This window comes from Cebus imitator, unplaced genomic scaffold, assembly GCF_001604975.1.
Source record: "Cebus imitator isolate Cc_AM_T3 unplaced genomic scaffold, Cebus_imitator-1.0 Scaffold256, whole genome shotgun sequence".
Lineage (NCBI taxonomy): Eukaryota > Metazoa > Chordata > Mammalia > Primates > Cebidae > Cebus > Cebus imitator.
The window spans coordinates 456,338-472,840 of record NW_016107571.1 but is presented as its reverse complement, the minus strand read 5'-3'; the positions used below and the strand labels follow the sequence as shown (position 1 = coordinate 472,840).

At 39.9% G+C, this 16,503-nt stretch overlaps 1 protein-coding gene across 7 annotated transcripts in view; it reads left to right on the top strand.

The window, feature by feature from the left end:
- Positions 1-16,503, top strand: part of CLCC1 (chloride channel CLIC like 1) — a 31,417-nt gene that overhangs the window by 12,850 nt on the left and 2,064 nt on the right. For 3 of the 7 annotated variants that reach the window (XM_037728110.1, XM_037728111.1, XM_037728112.1), the window contains 10 exons: positions 653-792; positions 1,167-1,268; positions 3,220-3,327; positions 6,354-6,575; positions 6,795-6,935; positions 9,142-9,235; positions 10,730-10,827; positions 11,098-11,244; positions 13,118-13,450; positions 15,439-15,697. In XM_037728110.1, coding sequence (XP_037584038.1) covers positions 664-792; positions 1,167-1,268; positions 3,220-3,327; positions 6,354-6,575; positions 6,795-6,935; positions 9,142-9,235; positions 10,730-10,827; positions 11,098-11,244; positions 13,118-13,450; positions 15,439-15,697 — 1,633 coding nt within the window. In that variant the 5' untranslated portion in view covers positions 653-663. Of the gene's footprint in view, positions 1-652; positions 793-1,166; positions 1,269-3,219; positions 3,328-6,353; positions 6,576-6,794; positions 6,936-9,141; positions 9,236-10,729; positions 10,828-11,097; positions 11,245-13,117; positions 13,451-15,438; positions 16,369-16,503 lie in introns of those variants that run through there. The other 4 variants (XM_037728113.1, XM_017499216.2, XM_037728114.1 and 1 more) reach the window with 4 other exon arrangements.

Genomic DNA, 16,503 nt, shown 5'->3' with positions numbered 1-16,503 from the left:
GGCTCACCGCAGCCTCCGCCTCCTGGGTTCAGGTAATTCTCCTGCCTCAGCCTCCTGAGTAGCTGGGATTACAGGCACGTGCCACCATGCCCAGCTAATTTTTTGTATTTTTAGTAGAGACGGGGTTTTACCATGTTGACCAGGATGGTCTCGATCTCTTGACCTTGTGATCCACCCGCCTCGGCCTCCCAAAGTGCTGGGATTACAGGCGTGAGCCACCGTGCCCGGCCCTATTTTTATTTTATGTACCTTCTTCCTTAGTTACTATTCAGGAAGTGTTATCTTAACTCTAGAAGAAAGTCGTTTTCATTACAAAACAATCAGTTGGGTGCAGTCCTAGGAATTTGGGAGGCCAGGGTGGGAGGATGGCCCCCAGGAGTTTAAGACCAGCCTGGATAACATAGTGAGACCCTGTCTCTACTAAAAATTAAAAAAAAATTAGCCAGGTGTGGCGGCACATGCCTGTGGTCCCAACTAGCCAGGAGGATCCCTTGAGCTCAGGAGTTAGAGGATGCAGAAGCTACGATTGTATCACTGCACTCCAGCCTGGGCAACAGAGCAACACCCTGTCTCTAAAAAAATTTAAAAACCCAAAACCTAGTTTATTTAAAAAATAATTCTATTTCATAATATATATTAAAAATTGTTTTAGCCTTATACAGGATGCTGTGGTCTTTGCTCCTTTGTGAATGTCTACTGCTGGTAGCTGGTTATGCTCAGGATGATGACTGGATTGACCCCACAGACATGCTTAACTATGACGCTGCTTCAGGAACAATGAGAAAATCTCAGGTATTAAAAAAAAAATTGTGCATGTGTGTGTAAGACCTTATTAGTCCCATGATGGAAATAATCTAGCTCTGTTGTTTTTCACAGAGCTATGAGGATCATGTGTCCATGATTAGCAGAATATTTTCCTGACACTGTTAATCTGAAATTATTTCAAACCTACCTGGTACTGATTTTGAATATAAAGCCCTTGAAGTAGCAAAATAATTTGATTTTAGTTCTTAGGATGTACATTTGAAACTTCTTTTTGTGGTTCAGTACAATTTAAATATCTAACATGCAGAGTCATGAAATGATGAAGTCAGAATCTTAGTCTTCATTAACCAAAGGTTATTTTTGTTACTATAAAGAAATAAAATGCCTCTACTTTGTTTTAGGCAAAATATGGTATTTCAGGGGAAAAGGATGTCAGTCCTGACTTGGCATATGCTGATGAAATATCGAAATGTTATCACAAACTTGATTCTTTAACTTACAAGGTTAGTTTTTTTCATTCATAAATTTCATATTTTTATATTATGTTAAATTGCTCTGTTTTCTTGTCTCTGGTTATATATTTGTGTTTTTAGTGTTTCCATGGTGTATATGTGCCACATTTTCTTTATCCAGTTTATCATTGATGGGCATTTGGGTTGGTTCCAAGTCTTTGCTATTGTGAACAGTGCTGCAATTAACATACATGTGCATTTGTCTTTATAATAGAATGCTTTATAATCCTTTGAGTATATACCCAGTAACAGGATTGCTGGGTCAAATGGTATTTCTAGTTCTACATCCTTGAGGAATCGCCACACTGTCTTATGATTTTTATATGTCAGATTTTTCTTTGGATACCCTAACCTTGGTTTCACATTAGTTATTCTAGCCTTGGTTTTCCTAATAGTACCTTGTATTTTCATGTAGTAACATTGACCTCTCTGTGTTGTATTTCTTTACCAGACTGCAAAATTCTTGGTGCAAGGAGTACATTTCATTCATCTTAATTCTCTATCACAGCTCGGAGGCATTGTAAACTCTCAACAAATGTAGCAAATGTAGAAATGTGCCTATTACCAGGTTATAAGCATAAGAGTTACTCTTAGAAAGGATTATTATAATTTAGTCTGTAATCACTGTTCATTCCTTCATTTATCCAATCCTCTTAAAAAAATGTAGCTGAGGCCGGGCGCGGTGGCTCACGCCTGTAATCCCACCACTTTGGGAGGCCGAGGCGGGTGGATCACAAGGTCAAGAGATCGAGACCATCCTGGTCAACATGGTGAAACCCCATCTCTACTAAAAATACAAAAAATTAGCTGGGCATGGTGGTGCGTGCCTGTAATCCCAGCTACTCGGGAGGCTGAGGCAGGAGAATTGCCTGAACCCAGGAGGCGGAGGTTGTGGTGAGCCGAGATCGCGCTGTTGCACTCCAGCCTGGGTAACAAGAGCGAAACTCTGTCTCAAAAAAAAGGAAAAAAAAAATGTAGCTGAAGTAGAGTTTATACAAAAATAAATAAGTCAAGAGATGTGAATGTAGTTATTTGCTGTGGGAGCCACCTTCAGTTGGCTGATAGGCAGGGTGAACTTGTAGCTGTGTGGAGGGGCCTGGAATGGAGAAGGGGGGTGTCAGTGAGATCAGTGGAGGCTGCAGAGGTCCAGCAATGCTGAAGGTTTGAAATGAGGCAGTGATGGGTTGAAGATAAGAGGCAGGCCGTAAACTTATAAAAGGTAGAATAGGCAAATGTTGATGGCTTAGGGAAGTAGGGGGAATAAGGGATAGGGAAGAACTAGAGTGAATAAGTCCCAGCTTGAGAGAGTGGGAGAATTTGTTCATTGAGATCCAGATATAGCCCAATAAGATCTATACTCACCTTCTTGTGATTCTCATTAAATGTTAATAGTCTCAACTGAGTGTGCAGGAAGATGTGCTTGGATAAAATTTGCTTTACTGTCATGATCTGAGGAAGCCACAAGAAAAAAAATATATTAAAAAATTGCTTCACTTTGTGTATTATTGTATAGTGAGCTAGTGTGGTTGCACAGCAAAAGTGCAGAAATGCCTTTTTACAGAAATTTTTTATTCCGTTGTTTGTGACTTGTATAAACATTGCAAGAAACATGATTGGTAAAATGGAGTCTCAAATTCTTTTTTTTTCCTAAGTTGTTTCTTTAAGGTTTGGAAATAAAATGGTTTTACAAACCTTGCCTGAAAGCAGAGGAAACTGCTGCGTCCTTCTCTGTGCTCCTTATTTGTTGCCTCCTTGCCCTTTGCAAAGAGAACATGGGGAAGCAGGCCAGGTCTGCACTGTGATGTATTACAGCTGATAAATGCAAGCTTGGTAAAAACAGCTAGCTCTTTACCTTGATTTTAATGGCAGCACTAGGCTAGAAGCTTAACCCTTATATTACACTCTGACTGTAACTAATGTTGAATTGATTTTATGATTACAGATTGATGAGTGTGAAAAGAAAAAGAGGGAAGACTATGAAAGCCAAAGCAATCCTGTTTTTAGGAGATACCTAAGTAAGATTTTAATTGAAGCTGGAAAGCTTGGACTTGTGAGTATTTGATGGTGTTATACTAATCAGTATAGTGGATATTTTTATTGATTAATTGCAAATAGTATAAAGAAGTGAAAGCATCATGATGCTTTTTAACAGAGACCACCTGACTGACTTTTTAACCAGAAGCTATTCATACAGGATTAAAGGTACCACTATACTGCTTTGCAGTGGTCTGGTAGAAGATGAGCAGTGCAGAGTGCTCTTTCTCCTCTAGTTTGTATGGATTTACTTACCCAACTCTGTGCACTGCTTTACCAGTTAATGGAGGTGGGGAGGTGGGGTGATAGTTCTCTGCTGACCCTACTCCTTGTTTTCTCTCAGTATATGCTGAGGAAAAGAAAAATGTGTTTTACGTAGTTTTTATCCTTGTTTATTGTGGCGAGTGCTACTTTGTAAACCTATTCACATAATTGTTAAAATTTCTTTTTTTTGGAGATGGAGTCTCCAAAAAACGGAGTCTTGCTCTGTTGCCCAGGCTGGAGTGCTGTGGTACAATCTTGGCTCACTGCAACCTCCGTCTCGTGGGTTCAATCAGTTCTCCCTGACTCAGCCTCCTGAGTAGCTGGGACTATAGGCACCTGCCATCACACCTGGCTAATTTTTGTATTTTTAGTAGAGATGGGGTTTTGCCAGTTGGCCAGGCTGGTCTTGAACTCCTGACCTCAGGTGATCTGCCTGCCTTGGCCTCCCAAAGTGCTGGGATTACAGGTATGAGCCACCAGCCAAAATTTCCATTTTTAAAAAGTCACTATTTTCACTTTGGGAAGTAAAAACATTAAGAAAACGTATAATAACTTACCACATTTAGAAAGCTCATAGACTTTTTTTTTTTTCCTATTGCGTATGGCACCAGAATTGATTTAGAGAGTTAGAGACCAGCCTTTGGTCTTGATGTGGCTACTAGCCCCACCTACCAGAACTGCTCACAGGCAGATCTCCAAAAATGAAAGACCCCTACATCAGCATAGTGCAAGCTGGCGAAACTTGCTATACTCCCATCTTCCTGGTACAGTAAGAAGACACCAAAAGAGAAGGGAATGTTAGATGAATAATTTGACAATGCCACCTTATTCTGGAAGTATAGAAGCAGATGAGTTTCATATGTGCACCCTCTAATTTGAGTCTTACAACTGTGTACAGTGTAGAACAGAACCTAGATAAGGAAACAGATTGAACAAAAGATGGAAATGCCTGAAAATCTTTAGTTTCTGATTTTTAAAACATATTATTAATCAATGATAGCTTTTAAAAATGCTTACTGGTGATTTGTGATAATTGTGACTTTTTTTCATTTTATATTTACTTTTTTTATATCTGTATTTTTTGAAACAGAGTCTGTCACCGGGCTGGAGTGCAGGGGCACGATCTTGGCTCACTGTAACCTCTGCCTCCTGGGTTTAAGTGATTCTCCTGCCTCAGTCTCCCGAGTAGCTGGGATTACAGGCACTTGCTATCATGCCCAGCTAATTTTTTTGTATTTTTAGTAGAGACAGGGTTTCGTCATGTTGGCCAGGCTGATCGCGAACTCCTGACCTCAAGTGATCCACTTGCCTCAGCCTCCCAAAGTGCTGGGATTACAGGCATGAGCCATGACACCCGGCCTTGTATTTACTCTTGTAAAAGAAAAAGGAATTTTTTTGTATCAGCTGGCAAATTAATGTAGAATTTGTTTACAGTGATTTTGCTAAGCTGAACTCACACAAATAAAGATAGTTATAAATATGTATTTCATGGAAACCCATTATTTTGTTGCTGTTTGAGATCCCTCTTATTTTTCTTGCTTGAACTAATACAGATTTTAGGCTATCTGAAAACTGTCAGCAAATGAAAAGTCATGCCGTGAATCATAAAATAAAGATGCACAGTTGATCCTCATTTTTCACAGATTCCATATTTATGAATTTACCTCATTAAGTCTGTGTAACCCCAGAGTCAAAACTTGAGGTTTTTGTGGTTACACTTGGACACTATGAAGAGTGGCACAAAATTTGGGTGGCCTGTTGCATGCATTCCCAGCTGAGATGGAATAAGACAACTGAAACTGTTTTTTTGTTTCACTCCCATACTGCAAACAAGTGTCTTTTTTGTAGTCTATTTATTGGTATATTTTTTCATGCTTTTTTGAGGGGGGAGAGGTGATTTGTAAATTTTTAATTATTTATTTAGAGACATTCATTAAACAGCATGATTTCGTTGTTTAAAATGGCCCTCTGATATAGTGCTGAACTGAGGTCTGGTGTTCCTGAGTGCAAGAAGGTTGTATGTTAGATAGGCTTCAGTCATGCATAAGGTATAGAACAGTTGTCCATATGTTCAGTGTTAATGAGTCAACTATACATATAATAAATAAGGTGTCCTTAAACAGGAATGTACAGAAACACACGTAAAGTGATCAAATGATGAAAATGCTATGACAGAGGTTTGCAGGAACCAAACCCTATGTTTATAGGAGTAATGGTTCAGTACTTGCTAATCGGTGTTTGAGGTGACTTTATAGAAGATAACCACTGTGAATAGCAAGAATCAACTGTATTTTAGTGAAATTTACAGTATCTTTTTTGCGTTGAGTGCTAGAATTTAAAAAATTTTTTACATGTATTGTCTTTGGTTTTCATGTTGGCCTGTGAAGACAGGTGGATATTATTAGTTTTTTTAAAGACAGGGTCTTGCTCTGTCTCCCAGGCTGCAGTGCAGTGGGTGCTCAAAGCTAACTGTAGCCTCAAATCTGGGGCACAGACAATTCCTCTCCACACCACTGCACCCAGAGTTTTTGTAGAGATGGGGTCTCACTTTGTTGCCCAGGCTGGTCTTCAAGTCCTGGCTTCAAGCTATCCCCTCACCTTGGCCTCTCAAAGCACTAGGATTATAGGTGTGAGCCATCTTGCCCAGGCTCTTATTCTTATATATATGAAATACTGCAAACTAATATTTAGTTCCAAATTGGCTTTTGTCTTAAGATGGTTCACCAAGTAGTAATAAAAATCTTTTTCTATTGTTTGTGTTTGCTAAATTTCATTTAGCCTGGCGAAAACAAAGGCGATATGCATTTTGATGCCGAGATTATCCTTAAAAGAGAAACTTTGTTAGAAATACAGAAGTTTCTCAGTGGAGAAGACTGGAAACCAGGTGCCTTGGATGATGCACTAAGTGATATTTTAATTAATTTTAAGCTTCATGATTTTGAAACATGGAAGTGGCGATTTGAAGATTCCTTTGGAGTGGATCCATATAATGTGTTAATGGTAAGATGGGATGAGGGCAAGGGCAACGTGATTAAGTTCCCTTTTTAAATACTTTCCTAACTTGACCATAATTATGTTAAGAACCTGTACTAGATCATTCATGCTGTATTGATGAACAAGCCTCAAAATTGTAGAAATGATTTTTTGTGTTTAAGTCCAGTTCTTTATAGTTGCCCTGAATGTTTTTGGTGGCTGATTTCTGCTTCTCTCTATTCTGAGGTACTTCTGTGTCTGCTCTGCATCGTGGTTTTAGTGGCTACCGAGCTGTGGACGTATGTACGTTGGTACACTCAATTGAGGCGTGTCTTAATCATCAGCTTTCTGTTCAGTTTGGGATGGAATTGGATATATTTATATAAGGTATTACATGGGTGGAGAGTTTTACAGTTTTAACACATTTATTCACAATAAGAGAATACTAATCCATTGAGAGCAATCTTGCCCTGGATGTGGGTTGGAGGCAGAGATTAGAGGTGGTCCATGGTAGGGAGGAATTAAATCGACAATTCTTAGTTGACTGTTTTTTGATTCCTTGACCAGTTAATGGGTAAAAAGGTTCAGTCCTAATTTTCATAACCTAGTTACTACTGTTAACATCAGCCAGGTTGGCTGAGCATGATGGCTAATGTCTGTAATCCTAGCATTTTAGGAGGCTGAGGCAGGCAGATCACTTGGTCAGGAGTTTGAGACCAGCCTGGCCAACATGTGAAACCCTGTCTCTATTAAAAATACAAAAATTAGCCGGGAGTAGTGGCATGTGCCTACTCCCACCTACTCAGCAGGATGAGTAAGGAGAATTGCTTGAACCTGGGAGGTTGCAGTGAGCTGAGATCGTGCCACTGTCCTCCAGCCTGGGCCATAGAGTGAGGTCTGTCTCAAAAAAGGGGGGGAAAAAGAATAAAGCTAGGTGGACACATTAAAAAATTCTCATGTAGGTAATTTAGGGCATGTCATTATTTGCTAGAAATGATACCAAAATATTATTTTTAAAAAATTAGGTTATTTTTAAAAAATTAGGTTATTTTTTGAATATATAAGTAGTATGTTCATGGCACAGAATTTAGAAAAGACAGAAGGATACAAAGAAATTAATTTTTAAAATCACCTATAAACACCTAGAGATAATCTGTCAATATTTTGAGGTATTTCTTTCCAGTTTTTCCTAGATTTTATCTTTCAAAATTGGGATTATACTGTATATAGAAATTTGAAAGGACCACTACTATTCCCATCAACATAGCATAATAATTGAAAGAAAATTTTAGATCTTTCTAGAGAGTGAGTCAAGTAGCTAAGTATTTTCAATGATTTTATCTGGTTAAAGCATTGTGACATTTCCTTAACCTTTTGCCCTGAGTATTAAAGTATCTAGAACTAATTATTTACAAATTAAAAACAGATTCCATGTGGAAGGAGAAGTTGAGTATTGTCACCTCAGTGATTTTATATTGGTCATTGTGCTGGAAAGTATCTAGTGCAAAATAGGATATTATGAACTATCAAAGAAAAGAAGGGCCGGGCATGGTGGCTTACGCCTGTAACACTTTGGGAGGCCAAGGTGGCTGGATTACGAGGTCAGGAGTTCAAGACCATCCTGGCCAACATGATGAAACCCTATCTCTACTAAAATAGAAAAATTAGCCAGGCGTGGTGGCCGGCACCTGTAATCCTAGCTACTCGGGAGGCTGAGGCAGAGAATTGCTTGAACCCTGGAGGTGGAGGATGCAGTGAGCCAAGATTTCGCCACTGCACTTTAGCCTGGGCGACAGAGCAAGACTCTGACTCAAAAATAAAATAAAGAAGTAGTCATTTAATTTGTATGGCTAGCACTAATTTTTTTTGTTGTTTTTGAGACAGTCTCGCTGTGTCCCCCAGGCTGGAGTGCAATGGCAAAATCTCGGGTCACTGCAACCTTTGCCTCTGGGGTTCAAGTTTTTCTCCTGCCTCAGCCTCCTGAGTATCTGGGACTGCAGGTGCATGCCACCACACCCGGTTGAACTAATATTTAAAAACAATATTTTTAGTAAAGTTTTCCTTTTTCATTATAATTACTTTCAGAGAAGGCAGTTAGAGTTAGTACTACTTTGTGGTTACTTGTTGCATTAAGGCTGTACTTTTCCATGAGCTGAAAATAGCTACTCTTTAAAAATAATATGTTTTCCTACAGTCCAGCACTTTGGGAGGCCGAAGCGGGCAAATCATTTTAGGTCAGGAGTTTGAGACTAGCCTGGCCAACATGGTAAATCCCATCTCTACTAAAAATACCAAAATTAGCTGGGCGTGGTAGTGGGCGCCTGTAATCCCAGCTACTTGAAAGGCTGCGGCAGGAGAATCGCTTGAACCCGGGAGGTGGAGGTTGCTGTGAACTGAGATCTTGCCACTGCATACCAGCCTGGGCGATAGAGCGAGACTCTGTCTCAGAGAAAAAAAGTTGGTTTTTTTAATTAAAAATTTTAAAACAGTCTGGTTTGGATGAATGGTAAAGACACTATTTGAATGAAGGTCTTTTGGATGTGTAGGCCTAACTTTCATTGGTAATGGCTTCTCCTGGTTCCCTTTCGGTCAGCTAGCTTTTGCACAGCATCAGGCTGAAGTCGCCAAGATGGAGCCATTTAACGATGTGTGTGCCAAGAAGATGGACTGGACTGGAAGTATCTGGGGTAAGGTGTTTATGCACTGGCCTTATTTTGAATAGAAATTCTGAGAATGAGAGAACATAGAACAAAGAAAATGATAAAATAACAGAGGAGGCTTTTCATGACTGAATCTTTAATATCAGAACATGCAAGAAGCATTTCAGGTTTAAAACCAGTGACCTTCACACTGAGCACTTGCCTGAAAAAGTTAAAAAAAAAAAAAATAAATAAAACCAGTGGCTTTTTGTGTTCATGTAAAGTCACAGGGAAGGAATGGAAGTTGTATATGTGTTGACTCTGATATCATCTATCTTCCTTCATTAGACTGTGAAGGATCCAGTGCTCGCTTTTGTTCATGTTGTCCTTAGCACAGTGTCTGGTATATTCTAGGTCCTCAATAGAAGTTTATTAAACGAGTTAATGAATGTATATATGAATTAATATCCATTTTAAGTTTGATGGCCTTATATTGACTTGTGAAATTTTATGTTGTAGCTTTACTATACTTTTTTTTAACTAAGGGAAAACGTATTGAATTTTTTATTCTTTCACATTTTATAAACATTCTCATGAATGTTCAGTACCTCTGGTTGTGTATATCTAGCAATGGCGATGGTTTAATAATATTCTAAGGCATTTTATAAATGCAAGTCAGTCCATGACTGACACAGAATTCTATAGATGGGTTCCAAAATAAATATTTCTTAAAAAGTTGTGGATCCCAGCACTTTGGGAGGCTGAGGTGGGTGGATCACGATGTGAGGAGTTCGAGACCAGCCTGGCCAACATGGTGAAACCCCATCTCTACTAAAAATACAAAAAATTAGCCAGGCATGGCGGTGTGTTGACCAGGATGGTCTCGATCTCTTGACCTCGTGATCCACCCGCCTCGGCCTCCCAAAGTGCTGGGATTACAGGCTTGAGCCACCGCGCCCGGCCTACATTTTTTTTTATTTTTTATTTTTTTTGAGACGGAGTTTCGCTCTTGTTACCCAGACTGGAGTGCAATGGCGTGATCTCGGCTCACCACAACCTCCGCCTCCTGGGTTCAAGCAATTCTCCTGCCTCAGCCCCCCGAGTAGCTGGGACTACAGGCATGCACCACGACGCCCAGCTAATTTTTGTATTTTTAGTAGAGATGGGGTTTCACCTTGTTGACCAGGATGGTCTCGATCTCTTGACCTTGTGATCCACCCGCCTCAGCCTCCCAAAGTGCTGGGATTATAGGCGTGAGCCACCGCGCCCGGCCTAGACTTCCCATTTTACCTGTCCTCATTTGTGTGTGTGAAACATTGCTTTTATTTACCTTTTAGACATTTTTATAAAATATAATTTATCTGCATAAAACATGTATAGTTTGAATGGATTTTTTAAACATGGTTTTGGACATAAGATGAAAAATTTAAAAATCAGCATTTGTGGGTGGTCAGGGAGGATCAAAACCAAAGTAATGTCTTATTTGGGGATGAAATGCAACATTAAAAAAATGATCAGTGTTTTGTCTGTTTCTCTAAACAGAATGGTTGAGAATTTCATGGACCTATAAGGATGACCCATGCCAAAAATACTATGAGCTCTTACTAGTCAACCCTATTTGGTTGGTCCCACCAACAAAGGTATAGCATATGTTCTGTAAAAATTACTTATACAAAGTAAGTCAGAAATCCCTTGTATTTTAAAGAAATTTAGTGTTATTTTGCTGATAAGAAAACTTTGTCCAAGGAAAAATACTATTGCACAGTGATTTTCACATTAAAAATGGTACATTTTAATTTATGTAACATACATTTTAATTTATGTAACCTCAGTACACAATGAATTTTGACTCATCCTGTACTTTAGTCCTGTGAGGAGAAAATTAAGTTTTTGCTTTTCTCTTGTTTTAGGCACTTGCAGTTACATTCACCACATTTGTCACAGAGCCACTGAAGCACGTTGGAAAAGGAAGTGGGGAATTTATTAAAGCACTCATGAAGGAAATTCCAACGCTGCTTCATCTTCCAGTGCTGATAATTATGGCATTAGCTGTCCTGGTTAGTATTAATATATTAGCAATGTCAGTACTTAGCAAGATTTACAGAAAAAAGGCAATGCTAAAATTATTGTGGTTCTTTGATGTTGTAAATCAGGCTAAGTTACGCTTAATGAGAAGATGATTTTCAAGTGATACAGATTTTTTTCCTGCCCTCCGCCCCTCTAAGTGATACAGATTTATTATACTTGTATATTTTTCCTTTTTTTGTTTTTTGAGATGGAGTCTCCCTGTGTTGCTCAGGCTGGGGTGCAGCAGTGCGATTTTGGCTCACTACAACCTCTGCCTCCTGGGTTCAAGCGATTCTTCTGCCTCAGCCTCTTGAGTAGCTGGGACTATAGACATGCGCCACCATGCCTGGCTGATTTTTGTATTTTTAGTGGAAATGGGGTTTCATTCTGGTGGCCAGCCTGGACTTACCTGTATATTTTCCTAATCAAGAAAGTAGTTCTCTAGTTTGATTGCGTACGTTGTAGTAGTGGTTTAGAATAATAACATCTTTTTAAATTTGTTCTTTAACCTTGGTAAATTAATACACAGGAAATAGGAAGTTGATTACTGCCTCCTTGCGAAAGGGGCCTTCTTATTTCTAGTCTGAATTTTTGCAGCACTGAGAAGGGAAGAGCATTGAGTTTGACATAGAACCAAAAAGGGATCTGGAAGAAGCTGGGTATGCTGAGAAAGAGTTTGGGGATCTAGGAGCAGGCATTTATTAAGAAGAAATATTACTCGTCATTCGTCCATGGTCTATTCAGTGTTTTTGTTGATTTTTTAGCTATTACCCAAGTAAAGCAGTTGTTGCATAAAACAAAAAGAACTTAAATGTGCCATGGGAAATTCCCCTCCCTAAGGATACAAGATGCACTATGCTCTATTCACTTTGAAATCATTCCTTTTTTGGTTTTTGTTTTTTGGCTTGTGATTCCAGGACTCAGTGGTTGATGGGTACTTTTTAGGTGACATCAGTTCTATGGTCGTAGTTTAGTTTCTGAAACTGAAATTATCAGCAGAATCTTCATCTGTTTTTGTTTCATGTGCTCCCTAAGGAAAGTTTCACTCTGATTTTTGCTTGTCTTCAAATAGTATTTGAAAAACTAGTACAGAAATTTTCAGTTTCTGTTCGCAGGACCTCTGTAGTCTTAAAAATTGAAGCCCACAAACAGCTCTTAAGGTGATTATATTTATTGATATTTACATATGAGGAGTTAAAACAAATTTTCAAAAACATGGGCACTGTATCCACAACCACGTATCCCATGAGTCCGAGTGTGGCTGTCACTCTAGACTCTGGAACACTCCATTGTGAACTCATGAGGGGACAGTGAGAAAGACAATGTCTATATTAGGAAAAGTTTTGATCTCATAGATCCCCTAAAAGTCTCAGGTATCCCCTGAGGGGTCCCTGGGCCACACTGTCAGAATTGCTGCCTACTTTTTCTTATGGAATGTGAATCAAAACCTGTTGAATTTTGAATTTTAGCTGTAACTTAAGCCTAGTTTGTATTTGTAAAAATAAGTGTACAGGAGATTGTTTACATAATGATATACAACTTTACTTTTAGCATTTACCTTTTTTGATGGGCATGAATCTAGAAAGATAAATAATTATCAGACAACTAGAACCTACTAATTTAAATATCTAGGCTTCATCCTGCCATTGTTACAGTTCAATCTAGCTGATTAAAATGTCTACTGAATACTGAGTGATGTATTAAATTACTCTGGCCTTGTATTACAAATTAACGATTATGTCTAAATGTCACAAGTTAAATTACATTTACATAATTTTGTTAACACTTTGAATAAAATGCCTCATAACCTCTTTGTAAGTTAGCCATTAAGTACTCAGGAAAATGTATTTCTTTTCCTTATAGAGTTTCTGCTACGGTGCTGGAAAATCACTTCCTGTGCTGAGACATATAGGTGGTCCTGGGAGAGAACCTCCCCTGCCATGGGATAGAAGACGGCAGAAGGAAATTAATTACAGACTCGATGGTGGAGCAGGTGATGCAGATTTCCATTATAGAGGCCAAACTGGCCCCATTGAGCAAGGCCCTTATGCCAAAACATATGAGAGTAGAAGAGAGATTTTGAGAGAGAGAGATGTTGACTTGAAATTTCAGACGGGCAACAGGAGCCCTGAAGTGCTTCGGGCATTTGATTTACCAGACGCAGAGGCACGAGAGCATCCCACGGTGGTACCCACTGTAAGTCAGCAACTGTTTATTCTGCGGTCCCTTCATTACTGGTCCTAAATGCTTCTAGAAGAGTTCTGATTGTCTTTGCTCATTTACCTTTCATCCTTAATTATATCATGAGTGATATAATTAAGTCACTCTCGCTCTCCCCTTTCTGGTCAAAAGTTAGTTCAGCTTTCTCAGAAGAAATAAAATTAGATTTAACTTTTACGTAAAATACAATGTAACAGTAGTTTCTTAGAACAGATGGTAATTCATAGGAACCTTCATGGGAAGCCAGCATGTGAGCATAACTGAAATTTCTGTCTTTGAAGAAATCAGAGAGGAGGCATCACTGAAGGCCTGGAGCTCTAGGGAAGGGGCAGTGGAGCCCTAAAGGCTTAGCTGGATGCAAGAGTGGACTGGGGCCAGGGATCAAAAACATTGCTTCTCTAAATCTTCTGTGTCATTGGCTGGCTAGACTGTACTTTTTACCTGTAGAATGGTGAGAAGTTTTTCACCACTATCAGTCTGTTTTTTATTGTCACCTGAAAAGTGTAAGTTGCAGCTGTAAACCTTTGAAATAGTTATGAGCATAATAGAATCTGGGAAACTATAGAATCCCTTCCCATACAGTTCATATTAAAATTAAAAACATATCTATATGTACCTAGAAAACCTTAAGATGGGCCAAGCGCGGTAGCTTACCAGCACTTTGGGAGGCCAAGGCGGGCAGACCACTTGAGGTCTGCAGTTCAAAGCCCTCTCTCTACTAAAAATACAAAAAAATTAGCCAGGCCTGATGGTGCACACCTGTAATCCCAGCTAATTTGGGAGGCTAATGCAGAATTGCTTGAATCCAGGAGGCAGAGGTTGCAGTGAGCTGAGATGATGCCACTGCACTCTAGCCTGGGTGACTATTACCTGTCACCCATCTCAGAAGTCTTCCAGTGACTTCCATCTCACTTGATGGGAAAGCCACTTAATCACAATGGCCTAGAAGCCTCCTTGGACTCCCCTTCCCCCACATCCACTGCCTCTCTGGTCACCTTCTGTTGTCCCTCCATGTTCACTCTGCTTCAGCCTAAGGGCTCCTGACTGTTCCTTGAACTGAGAGCCTTTGTACCTGCCATTCACTCTCTCTACAGTGTTCATTCATATAGCGTATGGTAACTTTCTTCAGGCCTTTACTCATTATTATTATTTTTGGAGACAGGGTCTCACTCCAGCCAAGGCTGGGGTGCAGTGGTGTGATAGCTCATTGCAGCATCAAAATCCTGGGCTCAAGCAATCCTTCTGCCTCAGCCTTCTGTGTAACTAGGAATATAGGCATATGCCATCATGGCTGGCTAATATTTTTTATTTTCCGTAGAGATGGGGGGCTTGCTGTTGGCTGGTCTCAAACTCCTGGCCTCAAGTACTCTTCTCACCTTGGCCTCCCAAAATGATGGGATTACAGGTGTGAGCCACCATGCCTGGCCTCGTCACTTTTTCAGACCACCTTAAACTGTAATTTGACCCTACCAGCCCACTCCACATTCAGCACTCATCTTTTTTCTGCTTTTTCTACATAGCCTCCTTAATTCAACATAGATATCATACTTGCGATTTTCTTCTAACCTAAGTTCTAGTGAGAACAGTTTTATGTATTTTGTTCCTGCGGTATCCCTAATACTTAGAACTTACTATATGCTCAATAAATATTTGTCAAATGAATTATTCTCACCAGGCAAGAGAAATTAACAATACTGATTACAAATTCTCTTGACCCCTTCTAAGCTGGGCTGCTAGACCCCGAGTATGCCCTAAGTGTTCCCACTCCTCCGTGGGAGTTCTCCTGTAGAGTATGGTGAGGTTTCAATCAACATTTATATAGTTATGATCCAGCACTGGACCCTGGATTTGACACAGTCTGGAGCTACAACGGATTTAGGTGGGAACTTGTAAGGCATGTTTGATTACTAAGAGTCCACATTACATTAAATGGTTAAAACAAAATGTAATTTTGTACTTTATAGCATAAATCACCTGTTTTGGATACAAAGCCCATGGAGATTGGTGGAATTCCTGGGGAAGGCACACTGAAAGAAAGCAGTACTGAAAGCAGCCAGCCTGCTAAGTCTGTCTCTGGCCGAGACACATCAGGGAATACAGAAGGTCAACCTGCAGCAGAAAAAGCCCAGCTCACGTCGGATGCTGAGGGCAGCCCAGACCAAGGCAGCACATGCAGCCCAGCAAGAAGTACGGCTGGACCACATGGACAGGATCCAGTTAGCGGCAAGCATCAGCTCTCAAGTCTTCTTTTAGCTTCGTAAAGTATACTGTCTGTTCCCTTACCTGCAAGTATTCTGATTACTACACAGGTGCCAACTTCAACATTCACATTTTTACTGACAATTAGAATTAACACACACATGTATGTATATAAAAGCTTTTGATTTCATCTTTGATATGTAGTAGGAAGTGCTAATTTTAGAAAACAGTCTCAGAATTTATGTTTTAAGATGAACAGATGGCAGGCATCACTGATTCTGGATAGTTATGGAGGCCAGTTAGAATGGGGGACATTAGAAATTTTATTGTTACAGGCATGTACAGGAACCCACTAACCAACTTACATTGCCTAGTGGAATCCACTGTAGTTCCGACCACCCACTTGATGCACTCCAGCATCTTCCTGCAGCCATGGAGTATGCGTTACCAGGATCAGTCTGACACCTCAGCTTGTCTCTGTGGAGGTTGCCCACAGGTCATTGTGGCTTTGTAGTTTCATCTTTTCTGCAGCTGTTACTAGGCCTGCATCCTTATTTTCCCTTTTACTTTGTTTACTTAGACAAAACTGAAGACTGCCAGGGCAATTTAGATAACATAGCTTGTTATATTGGTAATCTGTTTTACAGAGTCAGTCAACTGAAAATGACTTTCTTTCTGTTCCCAACAGATGAAGTGTATGGGCTTTTTTTTTTTTTGAGACGGAGTTTCACTCATGTTACCCACGCTGGAGTGCAATGGCGCGATCTCGGCTCACCGCAACCTCCGCCTCCTGGGTTCAGGCAATTCTCCTGCCTCAGCCTCCCCAGCAG